This window comes from Passer domesticus, chromosome 6 (genome assembly GCF_036417665.1).
Source record: "Passer domesticus isolate bPasDom1 chromosome 6, bPasDom1.hap1, whole genome shotgun sequence".
Lineage (NCBI taxonomy): Eukaryota > Metazoa > Chordata > Aves > Passeriformes > Passeridae > Passer > Passer domesticus.
In genome coordinates this window covers 5,088,851-5,109,337 of record NC_087479.1, presented here as the reverse complement: position 1 = coordinate 5,109,337, position 20,487 = coordinate 5,088,851, and the positions used below count along the sequence as shown (strand labels likewise).

General features: G+C 47.1%; 1 protein-coding gene across 2 annotated transcripts in view; it reads left to right on the top strand.

Annotated features, from left to right (window-relative positions):
* The window catches only part of PRKCH (protein kinase C eta), a 129,928-nt gene extending 109,788 nt beyond the window's left edge, over positions 1 to 20,140 (top strand). For both annotated transcript variants that reach the window (XM_064422949.1, XM_064422948.1), the window contains exons 11-14: positions 479 to 617; positions 1,517 to 1,705; positions 17,616 to 17,759; positions 19,134 to 20,140. In XM_064422949.1, the coding sequence (XP_064279019.1) occupies positions 479 to 617; positions 1,517 to 1,705; positions 17,616 to 17,759; positions 19,134 to 19,280 (619 nt within the window). In that variant the 3' untranslated portion in view covers positions 19,281 to 20,140. The remainder of the gene's footprint in view (positions 1 to 478; positions 618 to 1,516; positions 1,706 to 17,615; positions 17,760 to 19,133) is intronic.
* Positions 20,141 to 20,487: the final 347 nt, after the last annotated feature.

The window sequence follows — 20,487 nt, the reverse complement described above, 5'->3', positions numbered from 1 at the left end:
CTGAAGCCCCAATACCTCAGGAGAGGTTCTTCCCTTCTGCAGAGGCCTTGCTGTGCTGCCAGCTCCAGTGTCTGCTCCAGTGCAGCTTTGCTGAATCAGAGTGCAGCCTGTGTGCAGCATTTTGCTGCATCATAACATCCTTACACAACCTGACAGCTCTGGCAACCTCTGCTCCAGTGCGTCCCAGAGCTAAAGGAGCAGGAGCCCTGCCAGCCAGGTTTGTGGTGTGTTTGGAAACCCATGTGGGCAAACTCCTGCAGCACCTGCCAGCATTAAATGGCGCTGGCAGAATGATGCTTCTTCCTCTCTCCCTTTTGTAAGAGATGAAGCAAAAGAAAACCTCTCCTGCATGACTTTTGCTAATTTTTTATGATGATTTTTCCAGGTTGCAGGTTGAGCTTCTGAGGCCTGGGATGGTGCCTGCAACTGTGTGGGGTGACTCCAGGCACTCAGTGACTCTGAATGATTCTCATTTTAGGGATTTGAAGCTGGACAATGTGCTGCTGGACTATGAGGGGCACTGCAAGCTGGCAGACTTTGGAATGTGCAAAGAGGGCATTCTCAATGGCATCACCACAGCCACCTTCTGTGGCACGCCAGACTACATCGCTCCAGAGGTAAGGAAACCTTTCCTTGGTCAGGAGAATGACCACCATGTGAAAAGTGTAGGTGAGCTTTGGAACTGCTAGTGTCTTTGGCTTTGCCTTATTTGATTGCTGAGCTCCAAGTTTCCTCCTTAGATGTATTATCAGCCCCTTGTGAAGTAAAGCATGAGTCAATCTTCAGGCTGCTGTATGCACCAAAATAAGCCTGTATTTTTCTCTAGAAAATGTGAGGTGAAAAATTGAAATAGAGCTGAAAAATCTTGAGAGGCACATACAGATGCTGTCCCAACTTGATTTGAAAGGAGATTGAATTCTCCTTCGTTACACAGTTCCTTTTTCTACAACTTCACATTCCCTGTCATTCCCCAATCTCACTACAAAATTAACAAACACCTCTTTAAGGAGCAGCTGCCCTCCAGATGCTGCCGGATGTTCCGAAAAGGTTTCGCATCCTTCAACACAATTGAATTTCTGTCTGTGGTTGATGTTTGCACCACTCTCCCACACTCACACTGCTTCCCCTCTCCACTGAAAGCCTTGCTGTAGGAGGCAGGTAGGTGTTTTCTTCCCAAGGGCAAGGGGGAGGCAGTGTCAGCTCACACTCGTGGCTGCTCGGCTGCTTCTGAGTCTCAGCCAGTTTTGCTGGAGTTCCCCTTCTCAGCCCCAGCATCATTCTGAGGCCTTGCTTCCCAGGTGACCCAGCCAAGCTAATTCAGCCCTTGCTTAAAGCACCTGATGTAGCTTTGTGCTGATCTGGGGGTTCCCAGAGTGAGATCACTTCATGTTCCTGGACGTCCTAACAGAGAGCGCTGCTAGCGAGAACTTCTGTGCTACTATTTCCAAATCCTTCTTTCCTCCCCTGCTCCCGTATGAAGCTTCAGGGTTGGTGTTTCTTTCTCCCCGTGCTGCAGATCCTGCAGGAGATGCTGTATGGCCCTGATGTGGACTGGTGGGCCATGGGAGTGCTGCTGTACGAGATGCTGTGTGGCCACGCGCCCTTCGAGGCCGAGAACGAGGACGACCTCTTCGAGGCCATTCTGAACGATGAAGTCGTCTACCCAACGTGGCTGCAGCAGGATGCAGTGGCAATCCTCAAAGCAGTGAGTTCCTTTGGCTCTTTGCTCTCTGTCCTAGCTTTCTCCAGCCTAATTCCAGCAGAAGAGAGCAGGGCCGGGGTGTTGGCACGCAGAAATCGCGTGAGATCCTGACCCTGACCCTCTCCTTATCTCGGATTGAAGGGTAAACAGAGAGAACATCCTGCCACACTTAGGTGTGTTTGCAGAGTTATATGGTCTAGTAGCCAATTTGGCAAGCAGAGTGTGAGCCTGTCTGTGTGTCTGGGCATTCCCCTGCTTGCTTAATGATTGACAGTGTGTGGTCATCTCCCAGAACAGGAGCAGCAGGTAAATACAGGGTTTAATCAGTAGCAACCATATGGCCAAGAAGTGAAGGCTTCCTGATAATCCTCTCTGGTAATGCCAACATCCCCCAGGGTTGCTGCCTATCTGAATACAAAGACAGGGGTTTGATTTTTGTGTGTTTGGGAGGAAAAGAAACAGCAAAAAGTTAGAGGAGAGCTGTTGCTGGCGACACTCTGTCCTTGTCCTGCCATGTATTTCCAGGAGTTCTTGTATCCACGTGCCTCACATCTTTGCCTCAGACATGGGAATTAAGCTTTTAGGATTTTGGGCTCTGTGTGAGCCTAATGCACTGGAACTGCCTGGCTTTTCTGTAAGGAATCAAAAGGTGATTTATGACAAGAGTGTTAAACAATGAACTGGGAGACTTAACTTGACTGTTCTGCTACTGACTTCTTCCTGGCCCTCATCGCATCACTAAATATCTCTAAGAACCTTTTGGAAAGAGAAAGATCAGAGTATTCCTTTTCTTGAGAAAGCACTGTAGACAGAGATGCATTTAAGAGTGGATACCAGTAAATATTATGGTAATGGAGGATGTAAGAAATACTTGGGTAAGGTAGTAATTTATAGAAACTCATGGAGCACTGGCCCAGAGAAATGGAGTAGTCAGTGATGGGACCATTTGAGAGAAAGAGAGGAGTTTTTAGTTGCAAAAATGTGGAAATTTTCTGCTGAAAATTTTCTGTTTCTGTTTTATGTGAGTGAAGCAACTGCTTCCTATAGCTGAGAATACATCTGATAAATTTCACCAAAGTCAACTGATAATAAAATCCACTCCTGGAGGAGTAAGAGGAGCTTTGAAATCACAGGTTGTGCTCAGAATTGATTGTTTGTGATGTTGGAGGCCCTCTTGGGTTTTGGAAATAACTCCCTACGTATTTTAAATATAAACATGAACTTCAGACTCATTGCAGCTTCTGGAGCAGTGTTTATGTGGTTGAACTGGGACTCTAAGTACCTCTTAAGTACCAATTCCTCTTCTGCAGTGACAAGTACTAGAGGAGTGGATTTGTTGCAGGTATATTGCATAATTATGAGACAGAGGTAAAATGTGGTCGTGTAGATGCTTGTCATAACAGGAATCTCAGGGTGTAATAAAATATGATTTGTGTTTTAGCCTCTTGATGAAATGAGTGTTTTCTTCATGCTGATAAGGCCTCCCAGAAACAGCCAGTGCAAGCTGCAGTCACCCCAGGCTGCTCTAGTTTGTGTTCAGAGCCCAGATTTTAACAGCTTAAGGTCCCTTCTGTGATTAATAGACCAGGAACTTGATGAGGGGCACTGGAGGAAGAGGGCCAGAATTGAGCAGGGAGCTGAAAATTTAAATAGAAAGCATTGAGCATCTCCAAAACCCAGTCAGCTCAGTTCCTTGCCTGAAAAACAGTTTCCTCTCCAGCCTCTCTGCTTGTCTGCTGTATTATGTGTTGCTGGTCATAAAAAAAATGAAATCAAAGCTGCCTCTCTGCCCAAGAGAAGCACTACACTGTGTCTGCTCTGGGGAAAAAGGCTAAATTTTGGGACATTCACCAGGAGTCTTGGGATTAACTAGTGGGAATTGACAGCTGAGATGTTCACTGGACCTTCAGCTCCTCAGTTTCTGCTCCCTGGGTGGCTGCTGCCAGGAGGTGATTGTTGCATCTTATTTCACAGCACTGGTAGATAGCTGGCTGCAGGCTGAATTTCTGCAGCTTCACAGTAGCTGCTTTTGGGCCAAGAGCTGTTCGCTGGAAGAGCTCCTTCTTTCCTCCTTTCCTTCTTGCACTGAGTTCTAAAGAAGCATCAGAGCATGTTGGCTTTAATGGGAAGGAAACATCCTGTCAAGGGGCTCTAGATTAAAATGGAAGCCACACACAGAGACACTTTGATTTCTTTTGAATGATAACAAATATTATCATATCAAAATGCTACATTTTTTATTATATTTTTGATAATATTTGGTTGGTATTTTTAGGTATTAGTATAACACAGAGTAGTAAACCTGGGCTTTTTTTGAAAAATAAATTTTCTAGCTGCTAAATATGTAGATTTCCTTTTATACACACTTCTGATGCTAATGTGTCTTTTAGATGCAGCATTATGACTAAATGAGCATCTTCTAATTGCTGCTGTGTTTTTCTCCAACAAAGCATGCACTTGAGCTCTCTGATTTTGAGCTGTGACAGTGCTTTCTAACCATGGTGCTGAGAGCTCTGGAAAATCAGCATCCAGCTACTTCAGTGACATAAATGGTTGTAAGTAATTTCATGGCATGGGAAGCCCGTGGAAGATCAGGGAATTAAACCTGGATTCTCTTGTATTGCAGGCTAAGGGCTTAGTAGCCTTAATAACTGGATTATCCCCTCACTAAAAGTTCTGGTCTCTAACCTTGAGCAGTACTAGTGAGAATTCACCGAGTTTGAATGTACAAAGCTCTGAAATGAAAATCACATTCTTAGGTTTACTGTAGTACAGGTGCTTAGTGATGCTCTACAAATAGATATATCTAGGTTTAAAAAGCACTGGATCCATTTGCCTTTGTGAAGAGCTTCATTTTGAACAAGGATGGTAAGTTGTAATACTCATTTCACAGATGGTGTTGCCTTGTTTGGCTTTCATTTTGCGTAATTGCATTTCACCAATTTCCCCCCATCAGAAACCACATGATTTCTGAAGATTGCACCCTGTTCATCTTTGCAGTTTCTTGATAATAACAAAACTATGTTCTTAGGACCTCATTTACGTCACTGGGTGTTCCTGGAGGGTTTGTGAGCACTGGTACCAAGGAAAACAAAACTGACCTCAGTGCCCTGAGACTTTGTGTAGAATTGAAAGCGGAAATATTTGTGCTCCAGAAAAAAAAAAAAAAAACAACTTTTTATCTGTTTCCCTTTCTAATGGCTTTTGGTTTTTTGGATTTTTTTTTGTCCTTGAAATTTCCCCTGGAGGGCTGGGGAGGGAATAGGACAGAGGTAAGTCAGCAAGGTTTGATGGAGTCAATACTCCCAGAGGAGGAAAGTTGAACATCTCACTTGTATACCCTGCCCTGTCTGAATGTGTCACTGGGGAATTCAGGTGCTGATGCCTCAAGCCAGGAGGAGAAGACTCAGACTGAGCTCTCCTCTGCTTGTGTGAGCAAGTCAGACTGGGCATGATTTGCTTGTAGGAGTAATAAAAGTGCAGAAGAGGGCAATTGCTGCTGAATGGATTCAGACCAGCTTACTCTAAACATAAGTTTTGCTTTAATTTTAATTCTTAGTTTCTCCATTGCCCTACCTGAATGCAGTTACAAGGAGTTCATGGCAGTTATAAGGAGCTATTGGATTTGTGTGTGTGTAAAATAAATTGTTTCAAATACTCCTTGCCATCAGCTGACAGGACAGTCATTAGGTTCTGATCATGGAGAAACTTGAGGGAGAAACTGTGTGAGCATGCAGAGAGCAGAGACTGCTGCACCAAATCTCTTACGGGAGATGCAGCTAGAGATTACCTTGTTACAGCATATCAATATTCTGAATTTGTTAATTGTCACCACCAAAAAGTGCTGAAGCAGAGAGGGGAGCTTTCAGGCAGGCTGAAGCTTTGGGATTCAGCTGAGTGATTGCAAAATGAAATACAATCCTCTTGCTTCCCGTAAGCAGGGTGGATTTTTGGCAGCAGGTTTCACTCACTTCTTGCATGCCTTTCTCAAATGCAGTTCAGCCACCCTGCCTGGCTCACAGGCAGCTGAGTTTGAGGGGAGAATGGAGGGACACACTGAAAATCAGGTCTCAGAAGTCGATGGTGTAATGGGAAGCAAATTCCCTGGGAGAGCTGCAGGGATTTTCCTTTCTGAGCGTGGTTTCAGATGAGGAGAGAAGGGCTAAGCCTGTGGAGTCACTCCATGGACTGGTGATCTCAAGTAGCAATGTTTGGCCCAAAGGCTTGGAAATTTGGATGAGTGATTGCAGCTTAGATATTTTCACCCTCAGAGCCTGGTAACAGCAGGGGCTGGAAAGCAGCATCTCCCTAGGGAAGTGTTAGCACTGCTCTGCCTTCTGCACCCTGGATTTCCAAACTCCTGTCACAGCTGAGTTTGCTAAAGCCAAGGATGTCTCTTGACATTTTTGTGCTAACCCCCAGTCCTAATGAGAGCTCTGAAACACTTCTGGCCTAGCTGAAATGCTCCCTCCAAAAGTGAGGCTTAGGCAGCCTTGCCTGTAGCTTTATATTTTGGGGACACAAATGAGACTAAAGCCTGTCCTTCCTCCAGCTGGCTAAAGACGTGCATTTTGAGAAAAACCCTACTGTAGTTAAGAGAGTGGGCAGAAGTGGTTATCTCCACCTCCAAGTGGGTTTTGTGTCAAAAATAAACACCAGACAAGAAAAGAAGAAGGTGCAGAGGAAATTGGCTGTGGTTTTAGCAGCCTGTGCTCAGTCTCAGCCCAGGTGGAACAGCACCGGGGATCCCAAATGCCCCTGGATTAGTGTGAAGAGTGAGAGGGCTGGGAAAGTGGGGGAGCTTGGCTGAGGGCAAGCATGAGAAAAATTGCATCAGCACTACAGTGCCAAGGATGCAAAAGTAAAATATGAGCTGTGTTTCTAGAGAACAGCATCCTGGAAGTGACTCAAAAGGCCAATGGTATGGGTGAGTGAACTCTCTCCTGCTTTGTGTCACTGAGTTCCTTTGCCCTCTCCAGACACCACTGAGACTTTGTTCTTGCAGAATTGTGTAAAGTCCCCTTTGCACTGTCAGGTGAACTCCAAGAGGCTGTCCTGTCTGGGAGTGGTGCTTCAGACTCAGCTGCAGCAATAGTGGTGCTTTGTGGGTCAGCAGGAGCAGAGTCCTGCTCTGATGACCTTTGTTTTATCGACTTGGCTGTCAGACAGGGTGAGGAAGTTGGGATTTCCTATGTGTGCCTATATGCATACATAGAAATAAGTTTGGTGGAAGTTAGGAAAGTGTGTCTGTGTGTATGATTTTCTTCTTCCCTAAATTTGCAGCTGATACTCAGTGAGGAAAAACTGTATTTGAAGGGTATCTTCCTCTGTCCCTCCTTGTCATGAAAAGGAGCAGTGTTTCCCATCATTTTTCAGGAATCCTAAGTGATGATAGAATGAGATAAATTTTATTACTATGTTTGTGTGTATAAGTTGAATCCAGGACTCCCTGGGGAGTACAAATTGTCATTCCAAGGAAATGCTGAGGAGCTACTCGTGTCCCACATGGCCAGTGCACAGGGTGATCCAGTTTGCCTGGATGCAGGACAACAGCTCAGCAGAGCCCCTGGAGATTCAGGCTGTGCAGGCACTTACCATAACAGGGACTGAGAAGAAAAGAGTGGGGAGATCACAGAATGGTTTGGGTTGGAAGGGACTTTAAACACCATCCAGTTCCAACCCCCTGCCATGGGCAGGGACACCTTCCACCAGACCAGGCTGCTCCAAGCCCCACCCAACCTGGCCTTGAACACTTCCAGGGATAATTCACAGCATCTCTGGGCATCCTGTGTCAGTGCCTCACCACGCCATGGCCAAGAATTTCTTCCTTATATCTCATCTATATCTCTTCTCTCAGTTTAAAACTGTTCCCCTTGTCCCTATCTGTGTAAAAAGTCCCTCTCCCCCTTTTTTATAAGCTCCCTCTTAATGCTGGAAGTGTCCACATACAGATAAAACAGAAAATTCCCTGGGACACTTCATCCAGGGCTTACTAAGGGAGGGAAAGCAAAGTGAACTGCCCACCCTAAGGTGCCACCCTGAGTGCCCAAACCCTCAGTGAGGACTCCTTATTTTCAGAAAGGCTTTGTGGATAGTGAATGCTCAGTGCTGAACCAGACTGGCCCCGCCACTGAGGGCAAATTGAAAATGCCTTGATGAGGAGAGAAGGCAAAGGGATGGAGCTCTTACAACACAAAGACTTAAAGGCAGATTTTGTAATGTAATCAAAGCAAGCAGTCTGCTGTGACAGAGGAGTGGAGGGGAAAGGGCTGGTTGCAAACTGCTGACGAGGATGTCTGAATGCAGGAGAGTGTGGATGATCCCAGCTGCCTACTCGCTGCAGCTGCTCACCCCTGACTTCAGCAGGAGGGTGAGGTGCTCTGGACTTTGGAGAAGTTTATTTTGTTCAATTCTGAAGTTGTTTGGGGTCAAGCACCTCTGGACAGGGGGAGGTCAGAAGTAGCTGTCACCAGCTCAGATACCACAGGCGTGTCTGCCTCCTCCCTCAGCACATCACTCATTACAACATCTGTGCTTTCTGCTGCCTTCATGCCTCACCTTTTCCCTAAGTCCTGGGCAGTCGCTTTGGCCCCTGTGTAAACTCAACCAAACCCCATTGTTTGTGCTTCCCAGCCCTCTCCTGAGCACCTCCGAGGAGTGAAAAGAGGCAGCCAGATGCTGATGGTGCCCTTGCGTCACCCTGCAAAAGTTGTGTCTCCCCTTTGCATTTGTATCCTGCAGATCTGGGCCAGGTTCTTCCTTTCCAAGTGGCAGAAAAAGGCAGATAATCTGTTTCCCATTCAGTGCTGGAATGGACAGAATGAACTTGTTTCTGAATGAACCAGATGCATTTTTTAGGCAAAGTTCAAAAGGAAAAGGGACAGCGTGATGGTGGACCCACTGAAATCAAAGAGGGAGCTGGATGAGCTCATTGCTTTATCCTCAGAGCTGAGGAGCCTGCTAACAAAGGCAGATAGATATTAAAAGTGCCTTCAAATGCCAATAAATTATTCTCCTTGGCATCTCTTCAGAGTTGGCAGTCTCCATAAATTCCCTTGCACAATTTGATTAAGCTTTGGCTTTCAGCATGAGGCTGATATTTAAATGTCTCTGTGAAGCTCTGTGCTGGATCTGTGTACACATTTTTCCTTTATTTTGTTTTTCAGAAATGCTTTCATCTTGCATTTCCTGGTTGGCTCCACAGCCACTGCTGCAAAAGCAGGGCTCTGGAGCCTGTTGTTTCCCAGCTGGGGAGGAGCTCTGCAGTTTTAAATTATCCTCATTTCTGCCATAAACACACCATGGTGAGGTGACAGGGCTGTGCCCCACCACAGGTTGCCTTCTTACCTCTTTTGCCTTGCACATCCATGTCTGTAACCTGCTGTCTCTTACTTTTGCCCTCCTAATTCTTAAAAAGCAAACAGCTTTTCCCTGTGATTTTAATCTCTCCTGTTGATTGATCACACCTTTTTCTCAAGTGCTCCTCTTTCCCACAGTGACAATCCCATGCTTCTGAAAAATTCACTCTGAAAGAAAACGACAAATATCTGTATAGAGCTTTCCAAGGCCAAATTCATCCTGAAATAGTCATTAGGTCTTTCACCATTCCCTTTCCAACAGGCTGAAATTAGCTTCTCGTTTAAGTCTGCAGCCTGCAAGCTCAGATTCACTTCAGAAAAAGCTCCTTTAGCAGCCTGGTGTGACTCATGCTCCTCTTTCCTGCCAGGGGTGGGGGAAGGTGAAGGTGTGTTCATAGTGCCAACATTGTCTTCCCCATCTTTTTTTCCTCCTTACTCCCTGTGCTCAGGAAGGAGCAGTTCCCGTGTCTGAGGCTAAGACTTGTGGCCCAGGCTCCTTCCTCAGCTCTGCCATATCTAAAGTGAACTTAAAGACTCAGAAAAGGGGTTTGGAGAAGTCCATTAAAATCCAGTCTTGGGGCAAAGCCTAAGGGTTCCTTTGAGACCCTGGGTCCACCCTGGGTTTGGGGATGATTGCTGTGGGATGGGGCCAGCTCTGGCTGTGCAGCCCCTGCAGAAGGGGCCAGTCCATCTAACTGGGAGGTCTTCACACTGTGATAGAGGTGACAAAACTCTGGCTGACTGAACTGGCCAGGGCTTTAGGTCTTACTCATCCCTCCAGCTTTGAACTTTATGACATGCTGTGCCTTCTCAGGAACTTTAAAATTAAAAGAATTTAAATATAACCAGGACTACGAAAAAAAAAAAAAGCAGCTCCTTTGAAGTTTTTTTTTTTTCTTTATTGGACTTTACAGGTTTGTTCAGGGCACTTTAGTCCCCTTTGTACTTGACCCTATGTAAATAGACCACCCAGGGTTGTGTAACAGATTCCCAGTTCCTCTTGACAGGACTATCAGAAAAGGATTAATTGTTTTCCCCTGCAACCCAAGGGAGATTTTACTCCTGCTTAAAATGAGAGTGGGATCATGCTCCCAGTCTGTTAATAAGTGTGATGCTCATTTTACCTTCATGTTTGTGCTACTCTGATTGATGTATTGATTGAGTAATGGACCTGCATATCCCCGTGCTGTACCTGTAGCCTGACTGTGGTAATTGAAAACCAGCAGCAGGATTTTGATAATGTCTGAGCAGCCCCTGCAGCTGGTGACCCCTGTAGGGGTGACTGCTCAGTTCTGAAAGCACAGCTTTGTGGGGTGTCATCCTGACTAAAACCTTTATCAAATATCCATATAGCCAATGACTGGAGTTAATGTCTACTTACTATTACTGATTACAGAAGTACCAAAAGCAGAAGTGTCAAAAATCAGTAATTATCCTCAGGGGCCTCAAGCCGTGCACTTGATACTTGTGGCCTTTTTATTCTACATTAGTGCTGATGAGTGGGGAGAGGCAAGGAAACAGGTAGATTTTAGCACAGTGAGGAAGTTTGTAGCTGTTCAGGCAGCATTTCATTGTGGTAGTCAGCAGAGTCTCAGCAGTTTACACCACTGCCAGGTCTGGAGCCAGATGTGTCTGCCCCACATGGGAGTTGCTCTGTCCACCTGGGTTTATTTTGCTGGTCAGTCCACCTGGGTTTATTTGGCTGTTCTCTTGCTCAGCACTGTTTGCAATCCAGTTAATCCTTCTTGTTCTCTCAAGCTCTGTCTGGGCAGCATCGAGCAGCCATTTCTGCACCAGGGGAAAGTGAGATCAAATTTATCTGCTTAATACCCAGTGCACTGACATTTTGTCCTTCTTGCCTGGGGCTGGCACACTGGACATGTGACTTCTGTCATGCCTATTGTTACATTCTTCTGGCTTTTAGGGAGCTGGGCTGAAGACTTATTTTTACCTCCCTTCCCCTTTTTATCTGGAAAAGGAGATAACAGATATTTCACACTCTTGTCTCTTCCTCCCCCCTCTCCTTAAAATGCTTTCAGGGCAGCCTTGTACTTCTGAACCCTGGCCCTGTGCTTGCTGCACCTTCTCTGCACTGAAGGATTTCAGCTGCTCCCAGGACTGCAGCAGGGGGGTACCCACACCCTGATGGGGGGGACCCACATCCACATCCTGCCCCACCACCACTGAACTGCACTGGCAGCAGTCAGGGCTCCCAGCAGCTGATCCCTCTGTGTGCAGGAGGGGAGCAGAGGCACCACCTGGCCTCTGATGTCTGCAGTCAGAGCAAATCCCCAGATGAGACAGAGGTGGCATTTGAGAGAGCCACGGTGACTCCAGGCCTGCTCTCAGCAGCACAGTGCTCAGGGAAGGTCAGGAGGATTCCAGCTTCCAAGTGCCTGGCCCACAACCACAACCAGGCACTGCTTGGGCTGTGCCTCCCTCACCTCCTGTAGCCCACTCGTGTGTCCAAGCCCTGGAATGCTCCCACATGGAGAAATGAGGCACATTTGTGAGCATCACCTGGCAGCACTGGGATGGAGGCTGATGGGAGCTTTGCCCAGGAGAGCAAAAGACAATTCTGGGCTCAAAATGAGCAGCTTTGTATTAAAAAAAAAAAAAAAAATTAAAAAACAATTCTTGGCTTCCAGTCATTAAAAATAATACAGGCATTAACAGACAAAACCATAGAACCATCTTTCTTCTTTGTTTGAAGGCTAATGACACCCCAGACCGTGGGTTTGTTTGCCTTACATAATAGGCAGCCAAACTGTTTTCAGCAACTGCAGCATTCAGTCGAGAGATTCATGTAGGGAAGCCTTAATTAGAGTAATTGCTCTATTTATATAATGATTCCCTTTTGTCTCAGATCAAATGGATCTTTGAGAAATCTTATTTCCTTTCCAGTTAATTTCTGCCCTGTTAGTTTAGCTCATGAATCTTAATGAAGAGAAGCACCTTGGGTATCTCCTGATCTCCTGCTCTCCCTCATTACTGGGGGGAGACTGTGGGGCATTAATCTCCTGTGCTGATGCTGCTCTTTACTTTGGTACCAACACGAGAGAAACACCAGGAAAATTTTAAAATCACAAACAGGAAAGTCTTCCATTCTTTTAACAGTTTGACTTGACTATTAGAGTGCCACAATTTGAGTGGGGGCCCTGTGAGGCACGGGGTGTGATGCAGAGGAGGTGACACTGAGGTACTGCCATCCTGTCTGTGACAGGCTGCCCTTGGGCTCCTGGCAAAATAAAATAATGAATTTTCCTTGGTCTCTCTTCCCTGCCTGTATGATTGGGAATATCCTCCCTCTCTGCTGTGTGCTTGTGTTTGAAAAATAAACTGCTGGGACACAGGATTTCTCCTGCAGGGTAAATACACCAGAGTCCTGGTGGGAACTGGTGTGTCTAAAAGGCTCTTTAGTACAAGAAAGAATGATTTCTTTCTTGTCCAGATGGCTGACAGTGTGAAGGGACTGAGCAGAAAGTTGTATTTCTCTTCCTGAAGTGCAGCACTCCTGTGACAGGACTGGGCCTTGTTAATGTTTCCCTAGAACGTGATGCAATTTCACGTAATCTGTGATATTACTCATGAAATTAATGGTGCTCATGCAAACAACAAATACATCAGTTCGTAAAACCAGTCAGGGATTCCAGTATTGAGAAAGGGGACTTGTAATTCAAGGAAATAAATGCAAGGAAATGGCTGATTTGTGCAAACATCCCTGCAGTGACTCCCAGGCCATTAGACTGATTTGCAGACTCAGCCTCTTGAGACAGAAGTTGCAATGCTGCATGTGAGCAACACTGGAAGAGTCCACCACAGCCTTACCCAGTGTTCTGGGAGTCCTGGAGCCCTTCCCAGCATGGTCTGAGCTGTGGGTGAAGGGGAGGACCAGCACAGATCCCCTCACCTGCTGCAGGCTGAGCTCCCAGAGCTGACACAGATTTTCCCCAGTGGCTGGCACTGCTATGGCAGCATTTTTTCCTTGTAGCTTCACGGGCCCTCTGTGGACTAATCCCCAGCTTTTAATTTCTTGTCATGGCTTGCTGCATTTTCTCTCAGTAAAGGTTTTCAAATGATCTCGTGAAGTCATGGTTTTGGCTCATGCCAGCTGCTGGTTTTGGCTGCGATGCTGCTGGGAGGGTGAGCTGAGGACAGGGAGAGCCTTGCTCCAGTTTGCTGCTCAGCAAACTGGTGTAGCCCAAAGGATCCCAGTCTGAGGATGCTCCCAAGGGGCTCCTTACCCTGGGAATGGGGTAATTTCCCATGGCTGGATGTGGTCACAGAGCAAGGGCTTGACAGCCTGGTTCAGGTTTGAGCTTGATAGTGTTGTTATTGGTTTTGCTGGGAGGCATCTTGGATTTGGGTTTCTTTTTGCTCAGGAACATCTCTGGTTTGCCTTGTTTTTGTTACTGTTAATTTTTTTTTTCTTTGTGTTTCTTCTTCATCTGTGTGCCAGAGGCTGAGGTTTGTGCTGCATTCATGGTTATTGTGGAAAAATAGAGATAATTAAGCATGAGGAGATGACATCTTTCCACAAAAAAACTTTATGCTGAACATCTGTCACCGCCTGCATTGGAGGGTTGTCCTTGGAAGGGCATTGAGGGCTATCAAACCTATGAAGCAAGTGTCAACCTCTGGCCTTCCCAGGAATGCCAGGACAGCAAACACTCTGTAAGACATTTCCCAGCTGGTTTTGAGTGCAGCCAAGGGGACCACGGGGAAGTGGGGCTACACTTCTGAAAACCTTTGCCCTGCGTGTGCAGGGACAGTGTCTGTGCAGTCTCAGCACTTCACTCCTCCTGCTGCACAAGAGCCTCTCACATGGTCAGGACAGGTGCATGGGCTGCAGGTACTCATTTCAGAGATGGAGGCAGAGTTGCTAATTTAAGTTCTTTGGAAGTCTTGAGCTCTTTGCTTTGCTGTTAGTGCCATCAGACAGCAGAGGCAGCACGAGTTGGTCTGCCACATGCTGCCCTGAGAAATGTCAGTGCTGCCTCAGGCAGGGAGGAAGCAGGATTCATGGGTTTTGGAGCCTTTGAGAGGTCATTGGAGTCTTGGGTTTTTCTGCCTGCTGGGCAACACAAACTGAAAATTCATCCATTTCTGTGTCAGTGCAGTAATTCCCAGTGAATTCAAATAGTGTTTTAGAGGCTTTGTTATTTTAGTGCAAGCAGGCTTCAAAACTTCATTCTGTCATTTTATTTACGTCTTGCAGCAAAGCAGGCAACTGTTCCAGTGCAGAGCATCAGTGTGTCTCTGTTGGAGTCATCATTTGCACTCCTGCTTTTCAGCCCAGATAAAGACAGGAGCCTCTTCCCAGAGAAACACATCCCCTTCACCAGACTGTGATGGACCTGCCACCTCCAAAGTTCACCAGGAGATTTTATGTGAGGGAGGAGCAGCCATGTGGTTTGCCATCACAGCCCTGGGTGCAGAGGTGTGTGTGCACCCACAGCCTGGGTAACCTGGCATGGTGCTGCATTGCCCAGACTGCAGGGCTGTGTTTCACGTGCCCAGAGCCCCATCCAACCTGACCTTGAGTTCTTCCAGGGGTGAGGCATTCTCTGGGCTACCTGTGCCTCATTTTTGCTGAGGCAGACCAGTGTGAGTTTGACTGCCATGGCAGGGGAGCCTCTTCACGTTGTGTTCATGCTCTTGGTAGAGTGCATGGTCTGTAACTCACTTCCAAGGTCCTGCTGGCTTGCTTTGGGTGCTTCCAGCACTTGGGAATCAGGCTCAGAGAGTCCTCTCCAAGGTGGTTTAAGATGTTGTGGGGTCACTGCAGCCCCTTGTGTTTCACAGTCCTGTTTTTACAGAGCCAGAGAGGCAGCAGCACTGAGCTTAGGTCAGCCCATTCCTGTTGCAGGCAAGGAATAATTCAGAGGAGTTTTGTGGAAACCTGGCATTGGTTTCAGGAGCCAGCCAAGGAAATGTGCTCCAGCAGCAGATGAATTTGAATCCTTCACTCTTCTCCTGCCTCCTTTGTGGGGTGGATGATGCCTAGAGTTACCCACCTGAGGTTTCCAATCTCTGGGTCCAATAGAAAAATTGGAGCTGGCCACTTGAATTTGAGCAGTTTTGGTTTGAATGTTGTGTTACCTTAAGGGATGGCCTTTGCCTAATCCTCATTGTCCTAACAAAAAGGGTGTTTTAAGCAGCCAGGAATGAATTTATGTTGGCTCTTCTCTTGTTGCATTGGATTTCTTTGCTTGGTGCAGTTTTGGCATCACATGGAATACATCAAGCAAATAGGAATATAAACACACTTTTATATCCCAGGGCTCTGAACTGGTCTGGAAATGGGCATTTGGGTTCAGGTTTTGGTCTTATATGGTTGGGCGTGAATGGGAACCCAAGCAAAGTTTGTTGCCAGTCCTTTTCAGAGTTTATTTACTTTCGTGATTATTTTTTCCCTTTCCACATTTAACAGAAGGTTCCTGGTGTGATGGAGGTGGTGGTAGGGCAGGAGCCAGGAGACATGTGATGCATTCCCAGATCTTTTCTCCATTTTTTTCTTGTCTTTTTGGAATGTTTCAGTCTATACCACTCCCAGCACCAGCAAGCTCTGGTCTTGTCTGAGCTTTCTAGGTGTTCCAGCAATGCAAATAAGAGCCAGTGGGGTGCAGATATCCATCTGTGGGGACAAAGAACGAATCTCCAGAGAAAAACAGGGCTGCCAGGAGGTTTCTGGTCTGTTTTGCAAAACAAAGAAGCCTAGTTCAAGGCTTGCAAAGGCTTGTCTGAACCAGGTCTCTCAGAGATTTTGGCTTGACCCATTTCTTGTTTGGAAACCAAGCTGTTTCTGGGGATATCACTATCCCACCGAAATGTTGGGGCAGTCTCTTGGAAAAGAAATTGTGTTGAAGTTCTGCTGGTAGAAAGGGTGAAGAACAGGCTGGAAGGTTTGGGGAGACACAGAAGTTCTGCCTGTCCATGGGCCTGACCCTGGAAATGCTGCATCACCAGGGGCTGAAGAGTCCAGAGGAGCGTGGGGAGAGCCCAGCTGCAGCAGCCACCTCAGCTTTGTTCCTGTCCTGGTGGCTCCTCCTACAAATCTGGGGGCACCTGGCAGCTCTTTCGACTGATGTTTTGGGTAGAACACTGGAAAATGGTTCTGCTGTGGGGAATCCTGTGGCAGCACATGACCTCAAAGGGTTCAGGGGGTCGGGGTAGGGCTGGGGGGTTTGTGCTGATGCCAGCAGAGTCTGGGGTCCTGCAAGGTGTCAGCTACAGATGCCACATTTGCTTCATCACTGTAACACCCCCAGAATGGGGTGCTGGGGAGAATTCTATAAATCAGGCAGTCATCTTTCTCCTCCCCACCTTCTCTCTAGATGGGGAATGAGTAGACCCTTTATCCTCTTGTCCTAGGAGAGTTTGTACCTTGTGAAAGGCTCCTGCAGGCAGAATGAAGCTGGTCTCTCGCTGCACCTCCCCTTCTTTTCATTCCCCCAGTGCTGAGATGCAGCAGACTTGGCCATTCCCAAAACAGTGACTGATTGTCTGCTTTGGCTGCTTCAGCTGTTTGCTAAACATAATGCTCTTTCATCTTCCAGGAAATCGTCTGGACACCTCCACGGAGTGCAGCTTGCTTTATGCTGCTGTTTCAATAGGCAAATAAAAGCAGCTATTTTCCCAGTTTAAACATAACCTGGTTTCTCCAGTGAATTGGAAATACTTGAGGGAAGGGGAAAGATTGTTTATTACTGAGTTTTCAAGAACTGTAATACTAAATTAACAAGCCAAGCAGTTCTTTCCCTTCCTGGGGAAAGGATTCTCCTCCCCTTTAAGAATATCCACAGCACTCACACTTCATCATTTTCATCAGGACCTAAAGCGCACCCACCGGGGCCCTCTCACACCGTCTGTGTGATGTGTGCCTTTCCTCATTGCTCCCTGGCAAGTCAGGACACTTTGGCTGAGGTTTGAGATTTCTTTTTTGCTGGCAGCAGAATAAAAATGTTACAAAATGAAACCCTTTATTGGCGTTTCAGCAGTGAGAGAGGAGACGGTCACCTGTCTGCTCCCATCAGCTCAGGGTCAGAGGGCTCTAAAAGCCAGAGCCTTGCCCATTTTCCTCTGTTTCCTGAGATGACAGGAAGGGAAGCATAGGCATCTGGCAGGGCTTCAGCAGGGAGAGGTTTAGGAAAAAGGCACAGCTCAGGACTGAGTCCAGGCCAAAGCCTGGCTGGCTGCTGGGCGGCGTTTGAGAGCAAGCTTGTACTCCTGAGAAATTAATACAGAAACAAATAATGACCAAACACACTGGGCAATATTTGTAATATTGCAACTGATGACACTCAACTTTCTTTTCTTACTGTGGTAATCAGGGATTTCACCAAAAGACCGGGGAGAAACACACCCTGACTTCTTCCTCTGGGGAGCGAGTCAAGTTCCTCGCATGCGGTTCCATTACAAGGAACTTGAGAAGTCCGGCCAGCAGCTGAGTTCAACAGGAAAGCTGAGGACAAGCTTTTGTGTGGCTGCTAATGGGTCCCTCTCCCGTGGCCGTGCCGGATGGGAGGGAACAAACAGCCCTTTCTGTTTTGCAGTTCATGACAAAGAACCCCACGATGCGGCTGGGCAGCGCCGGGCTGGGCGGCGAGAGCGCGATCCTGCGGCACCCCTACTTCAAGGAGCTGGACTGGGACCTGCTGAACCAGAGGCAGATGGAGCCCCCCTTCAGGCCCCGCATCGTACGTGGGGAGGAGGGCTGGGGGAAGGCATCCCTCGGGGCTTTTTCCCCTCTTCTTGGCTCTGTAAGCAGATTTATTCCCGTGAGACAGGAAGGGAAGTGAGGCCTCTGACCCTGGCTTGGCTGCTGGTTGGCCACCTGGTGAGCCACCACTTTTCCCTTCCATGCTGGATTGTAACAGGCAGCTCAGTGAAAAGATGCAGATTTGTAAAAGCAGCTGCAGCAGGTTAGGCACTCAAGTACCCTTTGGCTTGCCCCAAAGATAAAACAGGGTAAGTAATCTTCATCCTCCTCACTCCAGCTACCCCTCCACAGCAGGGCTGTCTCTCCCTTGCCTCTCTGTGTCTGTTCAGCCCCCGGCACAGTGCTCCCTGCTCAGGCCACTGTCAGTGAGTGCTTCCAATGGCAGAGAGGCTGCCCAGGACACAGTGCTGCCCCTGTCCCCAGTGATGCCACACAGCCCTGAGGATGCTCTGTGAGAGAAGAGCACTGCTCTTCATGGACAGCCATTCCACTGTGGCTTCCTTGTCTTTCAGATTATTGCCTGGGGTGGCTTGTCTCATGCTGTGGTCACTCTGTGAGCTCTCAGTGGCAATGGCCCACCCAGTCCTGCTCCCTGAACACTGGGTGCAGGATCAGATACCTGGGGAGGTGTGACAGCTCAAAAGCAGAATCTCGAGTTGCCCCTTAGCCTGAATCAAAGGCTGAGGCAGCCTGCTCAGTCTGCCACAAGCTGGGCAGGATCTGGGAATGTTAGACTTCAATGTCAATAAATTTTATTGACCTCAATGTCAATAAAATATCTTGCTCAGGGTGCAGGAAAAACACACGCCTCATGAAAATGTGCCACAAACCCAGTTTGTGTGTGTGCATTCTAAACAGCCCCACTCTGTGGCACACAGCGAGGAATCCAGCACCTGGAGGCCAGCCATTTGTCTTCCCACGGCCCAATAATTCAGTATTGTGTGAGTTTAATGGCTGGCACTAAGAGAAGTGCCCTCCACCCCCTCCCCAAAACCCAGCTGAGACACTGTGCAGATGAGGAGGGTCTGTGTGGAGTCAGCCAGTTGGGAACACAGCTGGTGACTGTGCTGCCACTTGAGAGGAGAGACTGATTTATGTGCCCTGCCCTGCCATGTCCAGCCAGGGAAGCCCCCAGGGTTGCTGCCAGTTAAATTTGAGAGGGGGTTCCCTGTCAGAACCTTCAGAGGCTGGAAAAGGCTTTGCTCTGTGAGAGGCAAGCCCAGAAAAAGCTCTCAGTCAGCTCAGCCTGGGTTATGGAAGTGATGGTTCAATGCACTCAGATACAGAGCAAGGATCAAGCAGATGATACATGCTTTTGACGTGTCTTTCCTTTGTGTTTTGCATTTGACAGAAATCCAAAGATGACGTGAGCAACTTTGATCCAGATTTTATAAAAGAGGAGCCCATCCTGACCCCCATTGAAGAAGGGATCCTTGCAATGATAAACCAGGATGAATTTAGACATTTTTCATTCACCAACCCAGACATGTTGGAATAGCAATGGCTCTGGAGAAATGCTGTTGAGAGGACTGGGAGGAAATTAAATGAAAACCAAGTTTACCAGTAATTTCATTCTCAAGGAGTAGCAGTGCACTGACTGGCACGATACAGCAGCACCACTGTCAGTGTTACCTTAATGTGAAATTGAAACCTTCCTGTGTTTGTAGGGCTTCTGCAGCTCTTGGATCAAATATTGACAGGGGTGGAACAAACATGATACTGTAAATAGCTGATGCAGACAGAGCATTGGATGCAGAGCTGGTTTGCTCAGCCTCAATGTCACCGCTTGCAGTGGATTCGAGGAGTCGGCTTGAGCATGGAACAAGTGTCTTGCAGCCCTGAGCCAAACAGACTTGTTATAATGCTGATTGTTTGCAAGACTCTTCTGAGGAGTCCCAGCACTGTCCAGCATTTTGGAGTCGTCATCCAACATCCCATGGCCTGACTGAACCAGATGTTCCTACTGACTTTACCTGTTTCCTGCAGTATTTATTTCTTTCCCAAGCACAAATGGCTCTTTTTGACACTGTTTGGGTTCCCATGTGAAATATTTCATTGTGCTGACTAGCAGAAGGAAAAAAAAACAAATGCCCTGTGCCCCACACAGATTCTTCCAAATCAAAGGGAAGTCATGTGCTCGTAGTGTTTTACTCTTTGTGCGTGTTGAAAAGTTTTAGTGTTTGCATTCTGTGAAATGCCTTTTTACATCATGCATCTTCAATGCTCCTTTCTTTGCCTCCCAGCTGTTTTCAACTATAATGTAACTTGTTGTACTGTTTATTTAGGCCCTTTCTATTTAATTATGTTACACAGAGCCCCTTTTGTGGGTTTAGTGCCTCATTAAAATTTTGATCCAAAGTGGTAGCACTTAAATTATTTGTAGCATTATTGCGATGGAGCCGCAGAGCTGGCAAGCTGCTTGAAGGCAGAGTTGTCAACCAACAGGTAACACAAAAGGACAGCTTTTCTCCCATGAGAGTGATAAACCTTATCTAAAGATACAGAGTGACTTGGTTTGGTTTCCATTTAAGAGCTCATTACTCACAGGGCACTTCTTATCAGTTGCATCCTCAAGCTTCTGCCACAGGCAGTCTGAGATGATTTTTCAGTGAAGAGTTTGGAACCCAGATGCTCTGGGAGATGGTTCTGTGCTTTTCCTGTTCTCCTGGAAGCTGGATGGTTTTTCTGAAGCTCCTTGGCTCACC